Here is a 12399-nt window from a genome sequence, read left to right on the forward strand (position 1 = left end):
GTAAATTCTAAAATAATCCAATCACATTATCTCATAGAATATTATACGTTGCTATAGATTAAACTACTCAACATTATTTAATAGGCCTGGGCAATAGGAATAAAATCAAGTATCATAATCAGAGCGGCAACATTTGATTGATCAACTATTAAATTAATTGTTTTGAGTCATTTTTTGAAGAAAATTCAATTCTGAATTCTGACCTCTGATTCCAACTTCTTAAATGTGAATATTTTCTGATTTCTTTAGTCATCTATGACAAAACAAGACATTTGAGGACATCACCTTGGGATTTTCAAAAACAGTGGTTAATATTTTCCACCATTTTCTGACATTTTATAGACTGAACAATGATTGATTAGTCTGGAAGATAACTGACAATGAAAATAGTGGGTAGTTGCAGCCCTAATCACAATATTTTTGACCAAATACCTCGATATTCTAACAATATTTGATAAATAATCATCAGTAATGTGGATTTAATGACTAAGTGCACTTATATCACAATATAATGATATCCAAAATATAAGATGATGTGTTGTCTCATATCACAGTATCGATATTATATCAATATACTCCCCAGCCTGAGGTGATTTGGAGGGAGGAAAAGTGGACAATGGAATTTGAAATAGTTATTTTTCATCCTGTCACAATACTGCTCTTTGATATTTTCAGATTTTGTTGGTAAATGGCAGAGACTTTTATTTTCATGTATATTAAATGCCATAGAATACAGTTGGGTCAAAGCTTTATTAATGTATAGCCCCCCCAAAAAATCACTGTCTATCCGTAAACCTGTGATTCAGATGAGAAAAAAAAACTCCACTCATTAAAGAACATACCGTAATACAACTCTTTCTTTCACAGAATGAACGTAACCTATAGGCCTGTGTGGTGCATCATAACAGAGCAGGACCTGGTTTTATTTATGGTGCTAATGGAGTCCTGCTCCCTCTCCTGGAGCTGGTATTAAAGGGCTCTGGTGTGGGAGGAGAGCTTGCGGGTATCAGGACTGTCTGAGAGCAGAGAGCTCAACTCCTGGGAGTCTAAACACATGAAGCACTCTCTCTCATACTCTCTTTTCACCAACGTTTTTTTTTTTTTTTTCCCTGTACTTAACTCTCCCTCCTCCATCTCCGCGCTTTCATAATTCCCTTCAGAGCAGCCAGTTCCCATCTGTGCTTTACATGCCTTTCACATGTGTCAGTGGGGTTGCAGGTGTGTTTCTGAGTGCACATGCGTGTCGAGCATGCGTGTTGCTGTGCTGGATACATATTAGAGTTGCAGTCTTTGTTTGTTATTCTGGGCCTTTCCCTTGTGTATTCTAATAATTAGAGTTGTTTTGGGGCATTAATTTTATTCCCCACAAAATCGCTTTCCTGCTGCTTGGATTCATTGTGCGGGAACCCTTGAGAACAGAGCTTTTTCTGCCAAATAAAACCATTTGTTGCCTCGGATGCTCCCTTTTCCTTTGACATAGTGCTTATGTGTAAACCTTTACTTATTGGTTTGGAGAGCCCCATTATTCCTCTGGTTGAAATTAAAGTGGTGGCAAACCATGCTCCTGTTTTTTTCACTTAATTAGAATAGCAGATGGTCAGCTGGTACAGAAAATACAGAGAAATTTTCTGGAGGTCTGCTTAGTTTCTTTTTTTCATGAGATTAATAGGGATGTCACGGGGAGGAAGTTTTCCTACCGGTTAATAACTTGTAGTCTGACTCACCAGATGCAGACTGTGGGCACAAGGTCGTATTGGGGCATCTGCTATCTGCATTTTCTTGTTTTTAAAGGAGCAATATGTAGAAATAGCATGTGCAAAACTGAATGTAGCAGTCCAAACAGAGAGCTGGACCCATACACTGTATATTATCCTGTTTAATATATGGTCTGTGGTTGACACGAGTTGTTTCCCTGCACCCCCTCCTCCCCAGACTCAGGGAGGCTTATACAGGCTGCATTAACACTGCAGGAGGGCAACATGCTTACAGCATCTTAAATTCACAGTAACAAGTGAGGACGAGTCCTCCACTGTAAGTTGATCAGCTGTTTATACCTGTCAGTTGTTTGTCGATGTAAAGTTAAAGTTAAGTTACTGCCTGTCTCACTGCCTGTCAAACTCCATTAAAATATTGTTCGATTTAACCATTAGAAATATCTACTCCGTTTACAAGATTATTAATGATTTCTTAGAAAGTCCTAAACAGACACTTACTCACTCAGCAAACATTCGGCATTGATTTGAAATCTGATTAACGAGAAACAGGCAAACAAAAACAGATATTCTGCCCCAGAATAGAAATTTCAAAGGACACTACATCTTTGAAGACATGTCATGGTCATTTTATGACAAATAACATTAAATATAGTACAGAATTCTTCTTTAATTATTAAGTTTTTAGTTGCCAGGTCTATGAAGCATGCCCCACACTGATCTGACACTGATTTCTAGCATGTAGGGTGGCATATATGTTAGTCCACTGGTGCTGATTCTGTATCGTTATTTTATTTGAGCTCTGTCATAGGCCCCATTTACACCTGGTGTTCTTATTTTGACCAGGGTACTTTACTTGAAATGACATCTAATCATAGACCTTTGCACCTACACTCACAGCTCGATTCTGTCTCTGATGGTCTTGTCAACAAACGTGCGATGTGTCCTCTCAAGGAAGCTTTGCGGAGGAGGCATTTGTCTGCAGCCGTTTGCTGGGCAGTTTCATATAGCAGGAGGAGGTGGAATTAGATGACCTTTCAGCTTATTGAGGAATTTGTTTTCTTTAAAATGTGTCCAGATGTGGTACAGACTGTTTTCACACCTGGATGAGATGTGATCACATTGCAAAAGCCAGAGCAATTCCAGATATGATCTGGCTGATCCAGGTCATATTGCAGTGTTTCATGCAGTCCTTAATATGTTTTTGTTTTTCTTAATCCAGATAAAGTATGCAGATACAGAGAGGTGAAGTATATTTCCATGCACTTTGACTTATTTCTGATCTCTCTGTGTTCCTTTCACCCTCTCAGGTGGCTCAATGGCCCGAAAAGGAAGAGGAAGAACAGCCAATGTTCGGTGAAGAGTATGACTGGTGAGTACCTGATGGCTGGTGTTTTGATGTAGGTGGATAAAGCATCTCTGAAGTGGTAGCTAGGAAACAAAGCTCCACCGTCATACCTGAAGTGTGAATGAAGTCTGAATTTTTAAGTCTCCCCTTTAGAGAATAAAAGCCCTGTGAGAGCAGCGAACCAGTCATTTTGAAAATCGCTTTCCCAGCATTTTGTTCAGCTACGTTTGATACATTTTTGGATTCTCTCTTGGAAAAGGAAAATTGTGACTGTCAGTCTCAGGCAGCTGACTGACTGCACAGAAGCAAGCGGTGCATGATTCATTGCTGCCTTGTGCACATTACGCTTTCGATTTGTCACCTCCAAAGAGAAAAAGTAAAACATCTTGGCAACTGTCATCAATAAACGAAAGCCTTGTGCTCGGTCTGCTTTCTTGTCGGACGCAGCGCGTTGTCTGAGTGACAGCTCCAAATCCCCCGAGCTTAAAGAAGCAAGCAGAGGAAGAGAAGGCAGAGATATTGAATGAGATAGGGTGGGAGTAACACCAACATAAAAATCTGAGTCTACAGGAGGGTTGATTTGGCATTTATAAATTAAATCTCCCAGGCCAGTCGTCTGCACATCCTCCCTCCCAGCAGGCTTGTTGCTTGCCTCTCTGCATCACTGCTGGAATCTTGTACCATATTCTACCTGCCATGGTCCATTTGAACTGGGGAGCTATGACAATATGTCAGCCTGGGAGGCATGGTTGTCTGAGATCGAATTACATCCACTGTAATGATGTCAGAGTTTCCCTGTGGGAGTGTGGACCCTCAAACAGACTTTGGATGCTTCAACGAGCCTCCAGGACACTAAAGAGTATTTGTCTCACATGTGGACTGACACTGGAGTGTGGAGAGCACACACAGCTCTTTACTGTAACAGAAGTAAAGAGGCAGACTTTGGAATAAGCTTTATTAACAGGTTATGAAGTCCTTTTGAAACAAAAGTATCTATTTTCCGTATCATGATGCCTTCTAGAGTGAAGACGGATACACAGGTGGGACGCAACGTTAGAAAGTTCAAAAGTTGATATGTCATAATCCAACATCCCATGCAGTTGCTAGCTAACTAATTAATGAATCTTGCTCTCTGCTGCTAAGTTCAATCTTAGTTAATTGGTGGATGCTAGCCCCTAATAGTCAACTAAACCATTCCTCATTGAGTCTTAAGGATTCAAGAACATGTTTTATCATTGTACAACACAGGATTGTTAAATTAGTTGTATTTCTCATAATAGACTCAAACTGCAATGTATAAATGACATATATACAACATGTACTTAGTCAACCATGTTTTCCTTTATTAAACACCTCCAACTTAAGGAGCTGCTCCTTACCATTATGCCCAGGGGTTGTTGCAACACAAATCTTTTTTTCTTCAATCAATTAATTGGTAAATTTTGTTGTTGAAGAATTTGTTAATTTATCCAAGAAACCTGCCAAATATTGGTATTTGTTGCTCCTTCCAGTGTGAGGATTTGCAAATTGATACTGCCACAGATTTATTTATTTATTTATGCCGTTGACATAAATAAAGATGGATGCCGTGGCTCCGCTTCCTCCTGCTGTACAAGCCTGAAGCCAAAATATTCCGGATAGGTGTGCTGCCATTTTGCACTGAGGTATGAGCAGTAGTGACCAGTGTTGGAGCCACACTTTCAATTTCCTGTCCACACAACCAGCTGACTCAGTCACGAGCAGAGCACAGCTGTCAATCATGACAATAAAACCCCCTTTTTATAGCATCAAATAACTAAATAAAACCAAACTGATCAGAAAAAAAAACACATGAACAAACATAAGCGTGATGAGAACGACTTAAAACCGTGGGGGCTTTGGCTTCACTTTTAGGGAGCTCTCATGTTGTCCATTTCTATATATGTCAAGGCTCTGGATGCAGTTAGAAAGGCCTACAACCAACCAGAGCAAGAATGATATAACAGTGCTTGGTGAGGAACAGTGCAATGTAATAACAGAATCTAGATCCATATTTGATCTATATTTGATCAGCACTGCCTAGTTTGACAATTTGATCTGAGTTTTGGAAGCCTGAGGTGTTGCAATCGACAAACCTGCTGACTGGACGCACTTGGATAAACCTACAACCAATCAGAGCAGTGACACGTGTGACGTGTGACACTCCTATGTAATTAATATCATAGCTCTTGTACCATATTAAATAAACGGCTGTGACTAAACAACTGATAAGACACAAAAGCCAATAGATTAATTGAGGATAGAAAGCGGTCCTAAATTGCAGCCGTAGTTTATTTTCTGTCATTAAATAATGTGGGAATTTAACCCTTTCATAGAAATATATAGAGACAGGGCAATAACACAGCAGTAGTGGCCACACTAGATTTTTTAAACAACAGCTGTTGTTCCAGCTCCAACATCACTGCATAAGTTCTTCTTGTCTCCGGATGTCCTCACTGTTTACAGTCTCAGATGTCACCTGACTCGGCTCTTGTCATGTAAGGACCTCGAAGAAACAATCCTGAAACTCCATCGGGGATTTGTACCACCCTGATCCACAAGCTTTGATAAAAATGAAATGGCAGATGTTTTGTTGGGAAACTTGTGAAGACAAAATATTTATCTTGACTCGGCCACAGTAGAAAAACCTCCTTCCCTTTCCTGGGTTTTGTTCGTGGAGGTATTGCAGGGCCCGTGATGGGAGGGGTGGGTATCCAGAGCCAGAGAGCTGCAGCAGTATTGATTTTGGGCTTGGCTTCCATACACAGCCACAGCAGGCTGGCTCGCAGATCCGGCTGCTGCTGCTTGTCCTGCCAACACGCCTGAGCTGACATTTTTCCTATATGATCGCTCTCTGATGTCCTTGTTATCTTTCCTTTTGGCTCCCATTTAGTTTGTATTATTTTCTTGTTTTCTTTTTCCCTCTCTGAAGTATTGAGTTTCTCACTACTTTTTATTACAAAATGCACTTGTGCACTTTGTTCTCCACACAAGTTTTCCTCTCAGTGCTTTGCTTTCTCCTCTCGATCTAAACTCATATTTTGATTCTGAATGGATTTTTCTTATCAACAGAGCGAGCTCGAGCTCTTCAACTGTGTATAAAAACCAATTTGGGCAAAATGTCACTTGTGCCCCTTTGGCGCTCGCTCTCATCTCTCCTTCGCCTCGTCTTTTTTCTCTCTTTCCCACCATCCTCTGCTTGCCCTCCCCCCTCCTCCTCTAAAATCTGTAACAAAGCCAAAAGGCAGAGCCCAACTGACACTGCCAGTCACAGCTCTCACCACGCCTTGGTATACACACACACACACACACACACACACACACACACACAGAAGCATACATGTCATGTGAACGTCATAGACATGTATGTACAGAGTGCCAAGATCTACCAAAGGCTCTTTGTGTGTGCGTTCAGACTTAAACACCCACGTTTGTGTCCTTATTTGTGACTTGCAGTGTGCCATCTCTTCCCCCCTCCCACTTTCTGAGCTATATATCATATGAAATGGCTGGAAATCTGCTATTTCCTGTGTCTCTGCGCTCCCTCCCTCACCCTCCCTGGTCGTGCAGGCGAAAAAGAACAAAGTGTCCTATTCCAGAGTTTAACGCAGGAGAGGAGACTGCAGAGAGAGGACGAGTACAGAGGGAGATCCATAGTGTAAATTTAAATCACTGAAGTTTATGTGACCTACAGTATAGACGTTATATTTGCAACAAATTCTCTTTAGGTAAAAATCCAATTATGATGATATTAAAGACCCAATCTGTAATGATGTGTGTGCGAGCTAATAATCAAACAAACAAACTAACTTTCTTTGTAAAGCACTTTTCATACAGTTTAATGCAGTTCAAGTGTTTAACAGATAACTGGCAAACCAACAATTAGAGAGACTGTAATAGACTGAAAACAAGGAATGAAACTGTTGACAGTGACATACAATAAAATAGATTTAAAAGCAATATTAATAATAGAGTTAAATCAGACATAGACAAGGAATTAAATAAAATAAATCAGAAAAATAAAAATGATAAAAATGATATAAACAAAACAATACTGATCATCACCAGAAAGCACTGAAGACTTGAATTAAGTTTTTATCCACTGTTAGTTGGTTAAAGCTACTACAAGGAACTTTCATATTTTGTTGACTTTGATTTTTGAGGCTCCTGTGGGCAGAAGTGGTAGAGTTTCCATTGTATTAGCCACAAAATATAATGTCTTTGTAATTTAACAAAAATCTCTACCTGCTTCTTTTTTAATTGGCCAACACACTACTCATGGTAAATTTTGCTGGGAAAAACACAGGCTCATCTCATCTGAACAGTTAAACAGAAATAGCCAAACTTGTCACTGATGAGTTTGTTAACTTGTGTATTTTATGTAGAGGCATCATTATTAAGCTGAGAACTGAGACTGTTTCATAACCAGTTAAAAACTCCTTATAGTAGCTTTAAAAGCCATTACAAAATATTCAGTTCAGTTTTATTTCTATAGCAGCAAATCATAACAGAAGTTATCCCCAGGCCCTTTTCATAAAGTTTAGTTTAGTTAGTTTATTTGTCCAGGACATGTACATAAAAACATTGACAGTTACATAAGTAGTTTCCAGTGTGCTGTACAAATGTTTTTAGCCAAAGCTACTTTAAATACCGGTGCCTTGCTGAGCACTGATAGTCCAAGCATCTGTTAAAAGTAGATGTTTTAGTGTAAAATCTTAAAATCAGTCCATTTAGTAATTGAGAACAGGAATGACAACCATCTATGACAGCACACAAACAAACATACAAGTAAAACAACTATTGGGCAGGACTAGACTGTACTCTTTAAAATATTATATGTCTCCAGACAGAGAGTAATTAGAAAGGGTGGGTGTTTCTCTTGTCAGAGCTGACATAAAGTAAAGGGAGTTATGCAGCTGCAGTGGTACAATCATGTGGGTGTGGTAGAATTTGCTAAATGTATCTGGAGTATTTCTGCCTTGTCTGTTGTTGTATAAGCTGATAAAGCTATGGATTTTTAAAGGTGCCCCATGGAGTTTTCTTGTACAGACACAGAAGTTATGTCAATGTTCAGTGATGGTGTTTCTTAACAAAGACAGAACTGTTTGTCCTTAGGGCCAGACAGTGATGCTCAGGCATCACTGCTACCAAAACAAAATACCTGTCTAGCTGCTTTTACTTTCTTACCACAGGAGACTATTGCGCTATTGAGAATATTGCGTCTCATCTGAAGTTTCTCCCTGGGCCAAGAAAATAAATTCAATCACACTGGATATGGAGGCTCATGAGATCAGCTTTCAGTGTGTTTATGGTACCATGTAAAAACAGTGAATGGCCACTGTTACTGTAAGTTTTTCCACAGTTTGGATGAATCAGCAGAAATGGTTCAGTCTGTAAGGCTGCTGCAGTGGTGATGAGTAGACATGATGCGTTGGGATGTCGGTGTTATCTATTGTTGTGATGATCTCTGTAAAACATCTTTATGATAGTAAAAACATACATACTGGGCTTCACAGTTAATCAAAATATTATCAAAATCAATTCAATTATCAATTATCAAAGTTGTCAGAAAAAGAAATGCTCAAATAATGTACAGAAAACTGAAAAATACACTGAAGTACACCAAGTATTTGTACAAGAATGTTACTTCCCATGCCTGGCCATGATCTACAAATCTTGTTCTCCAGATGTAAGAAAACCTGTTTGTTTGATTGAGACCCCAACAATGTCACATTATTATGATTTTAGTTGGGGGTTTTTCTGAGAAGCAGTGTGAAAATGATTCCCACGAATCATGAATCATCATGCAAAATCTGTCAAAAAAATTGCAGTGGGATTTTTTTTTACCGTATCGTGCACTAAAATTGTATCTAACTTTGTTTTTCTCTCTGCTTCTCTGTCTCTCAGGGTATATACCCAGCTACCTCGAAAAGGATGAGCCATGTGTGGTGTGTGGTGACAAGGCCACAGGTTACCACTACCGCTGCATTACCTGCGAGGGCTGCAAGGTACACACACACACGCACACACACATTTACACACATGCCTGTAGTTCATATCCACACACGACTCATAACCTACATAATATCTGCCAGAAAATCTAAAATGAGTCTCTGAGGTCACCTGGTTCCGCACACAGTTTCATATCTGACACACACACACACACACACACACACACACACTCTGGAACAGTCACTTACTTCAAAGTGAGCGCATACATCCGCACAAACACAACACATACATTGTGTACAAGCCAGAAAGATGATATATTGACATGTTTGTATAAAACCTGTCAGTCTGTCACGTCAGCTCTCAGTCTTTATTGTCAGGCGGTTGGTCGTATGATCACTCTTCTTCTTCTTCTTCTCCTTCTCCTTCTCCTCCCTCTGCTCATGTTTGTTCATCGGTGACATGTGATATCTGAGGCACAACTGAACGGATCGCGATCGAGCTCTGTGGGCAATGATGTATTTGATGTATGATTGATCAGGACGCCAATTAAAGACATTAGATTCATGCTAATTATTTGCTTATCAGCCCTTGCACATCAGTAATGTGGAGATTTCTTCACTCTGCAAAATAATACTTCTAGTCTAATAATACAGGCGCAGAATCAAGGCTTATTTAATAAATACGAGTTAATTTCCAACTGGTTTGTTCAGCTCACTCCTACGCTGTTACCTTTCAGCAATTACAATACTTGGATGTTAAAGCCTCTGGAAATATGTCTTGAAATATTAAAAATGCAGTGTCTCGTTAAGCACACACAAAAAAGAATGAATGAAAATAAAAGTTCATAACTATTAGAAAACGTAGTTTAAAAAAAAGAAGGTAATTTTCCCGTTTAGACTGTGTGGGCGTGTAAGATCACGCTTTGATTTTGACATCTCCCTGGCCCCGGCACACACTGTAAAAATAAACAAGCTGAAAAGACTTGTAATGTCAAGGCAACTGCCTTTACTAGATATTTGAGTTTTGAATCAAACTTTGAAGTTTTGAAATAATCTAAACCTATAATCCTTTGTTGAGGTCATTTACTTTTCTTTGTTGGATAAACTTGAATCTTTAGAGAATCTTTAGGTAAAAGAAATATTTCAAAAATTGCTCACAATCGTGAACCAGATTTTTCATCATTTGGGTGCATATAGAATTATTAACTTTTATTTACTTTCACATGAAATACAACTTTTTGGTGGGTATCTAAACCAACTGATTTCACCAGGCGCCACATCAGCCGGAGCTGATCGCAGCCATTCTGCACAACGCTTGTCATTTCACCAGCAGCACCTTGGAGTATCCCAGAAGCCGCTTTCTGCTCTGCTCCACTTCAAATTCACACCAAGGCTATTTTTGACAGAGGCAGGAAGTTAGACACAGAAAAGGCACAGACAATTTGATGAGACTAACTAATGTTATGTACTTAGCGTTTTTGTCAAAGAAGTCGTAAGTGATATAAAAACGCAAGTGTGATAGTCAGTTGCACGTTGTTGAGTTGACTCAGAGTCAAAGAGGCAGATTAATCAGGAGCAGAGATGATTTATTGCACCTGTTTCACAACAACTCAAGTGTTTTTTGGGTTTTTTTTTTTCTTACATATGTCTGAGCACAAGCATACCCAATTCAAAACCATTATCAAGAAAGTATACAAAAAGTTAAATGACAGTATTTTTAATTTGTACTGTGAATAAGAGCCTAAATTATCCCGAATTTAGAATTCCAGGGACAAGTAGCAAGTCAGGTACAGTCCACCTCACAACAAGTTTTGGATTAATGATTTTATTTCTGAATTAGTCACATAGAAGAAGCAGCAAGAAGTTGTGGTAGACTCCATGTTTTCACTCCGTATCGTCAGTCTTTCCTCTTTGTGTCTCATTCACCCTCTTGCTTTCACCTTGTCCTTATAACCCTCTTTGTATGCGCCTCTCTTTTTGATATATTCTTCTCCTGTGTCGACAATCCATCCATCGCGTTCGCCTTGCCCTTTTACACTCTTTATATGTGCCTTCCTTTATATAAATTCTCCTTTGTCTACAAACCGTCCATCTCTCCTTTCTTACTGTCTGTCACCAGGGTTTCTTCCGTAGGACCATTCAAAAGAACCTCCACCCCTCCTACTCCTGTAAGTACGATGGCTGCTGCATCATCGACAAGATTACCCGCAACCAGTGTCAGCTGTGCCGCTTCAAGAAGTGCATTGCAGTGGGCATGGCCATGGACTGTGAGTGTTGCACCTACTTATTCATACACACATAGAGAGAGAGAGAGCGTATATCCTTGCACCTTCAGACGTAGCTGCAGTACTAAGTCTCGCTTATTGCTTCTTTTAATGTTTGAAGATCACACAGAGAGAAGCTATTGATCCAATTTTAAATTAATGTTTTATATTGTGTGCTGAAGCTCTTAGAAAAAAAGTGTCAAGAAAATGTATGAGGACTTCATATAGAAGGCTTGTATAGAAACTTTGCATATAAGCTGCAACTTTAGATGATATGCAGGTTTTAGGCGACATGCAAACTAATTTGTTTTCTTTCCCTCTGCGCTCTCTCTTTCTGTGGATCTTTTTCCTCCTCCGGCATCTCCTCCCAGTGGTGCTGGATGACTCGAAGCGGGTGGCTAAGCGGCGGCTGATTGAGGAGAACAGGGAGCGACGCAAGAAGGAGGAAATGGTGAAAACTCTCCAGAACCGTCCAGAGCCCACCGGGGACGAGTGGGAGCTGATCCACCTGGTGACGGAGGCCCACCGACACACCAATGCTCAGGGCGCCCAGTGGAAACAGAAGCGCAAATTCCTGGTAAGAGGATGTGGAGAAGTTGACAATAAGTGATACCCGTCAAATCAGCCATACCCACCACACTGCCCACAAACATTTACGTGTCACAATATGTTTTTTTAAAGCAGGAGTATCCAAACCCCAATTCCAAAACAGCAGGTCAGTCTAGTACCTGAACTCTTTTACTACGAAGACACGCTGCAGGAACTCGTACACAATGTGTCTTAGCGTTGTCTCGCTGAAACAAGCAGGAACGTCATCTGGATGGCAGCATATGTCGCTCCAAAACCTATATTTACCTCTCAGCATTATTGGGGCCTTCACAGATGTGAGAGTTTGTCATCAGTCCATCTCAGTTGAGGTCGGGCTCAGAGAAGTCTGCAGCGTTTCTGGATGTTGTTGATGTATGTCTTTTATTTTGCATGGTAGAGTCTTAAGTCTGTTTTTATTTACATTTTACACAGCAGCCCAACCTTTTTGGATATGAGGTTTGTAAGTATATTTAGATTCTTTGGGTGGAATACCGTCCTGCCCTGACATTTTGACAATA

The 12399-nt window shown here is 39.9% G+C and overlaps 1 protein-coding gene across 3 annotated transcripts in view; it reads left to right on the forward strand.

Annotated features, from left to right (window-relative positions):
• The window catches only part of LOC146312376 (thyroid hormone receptor alpha-B), a 49234-nt gene that overhangs the window by 18158 nt on the left and 18677 nt on the right, over nt 1-12399 (forward strand). For all 3 annotated transcript variants that reach the window (XM_084740328.1, XM_084740329.1, XM_084740330.1), the window contains exons 2-5: nt 3023-3084; nt 8986-9086; nt 11149-11296; nt 11665-11870. In XM_084740328.1, coding sequence (XP_084596454.1) covers nt 3023-3084; nt 8986-9086; nt 11149-11296; nt 11665-11870 — 517 coding nt within the window. The remainder of the gene's footprint in view (nt 1-3022; nt 3085-8985; nt 9087-11148; nt 11297-11664; nt 11871-12399) is intronic.

This window comes from Lutjanus erythropterus, chromosome 17 (assembly GCF_056507025.1).
Source record: "Lutjanus erythropterus isolate fLutEry1 chromosome 17, fLutEry1.hap2, whole genome shotgun sequence".
In the NCBI taxonomy this organism is placed as follows: Eukaryota; Metazoa; Chordata; class Actinopteri; order Lutjaniformes; family Lutjanidae; genus Lutjanus; species Lutjanus erythropterus.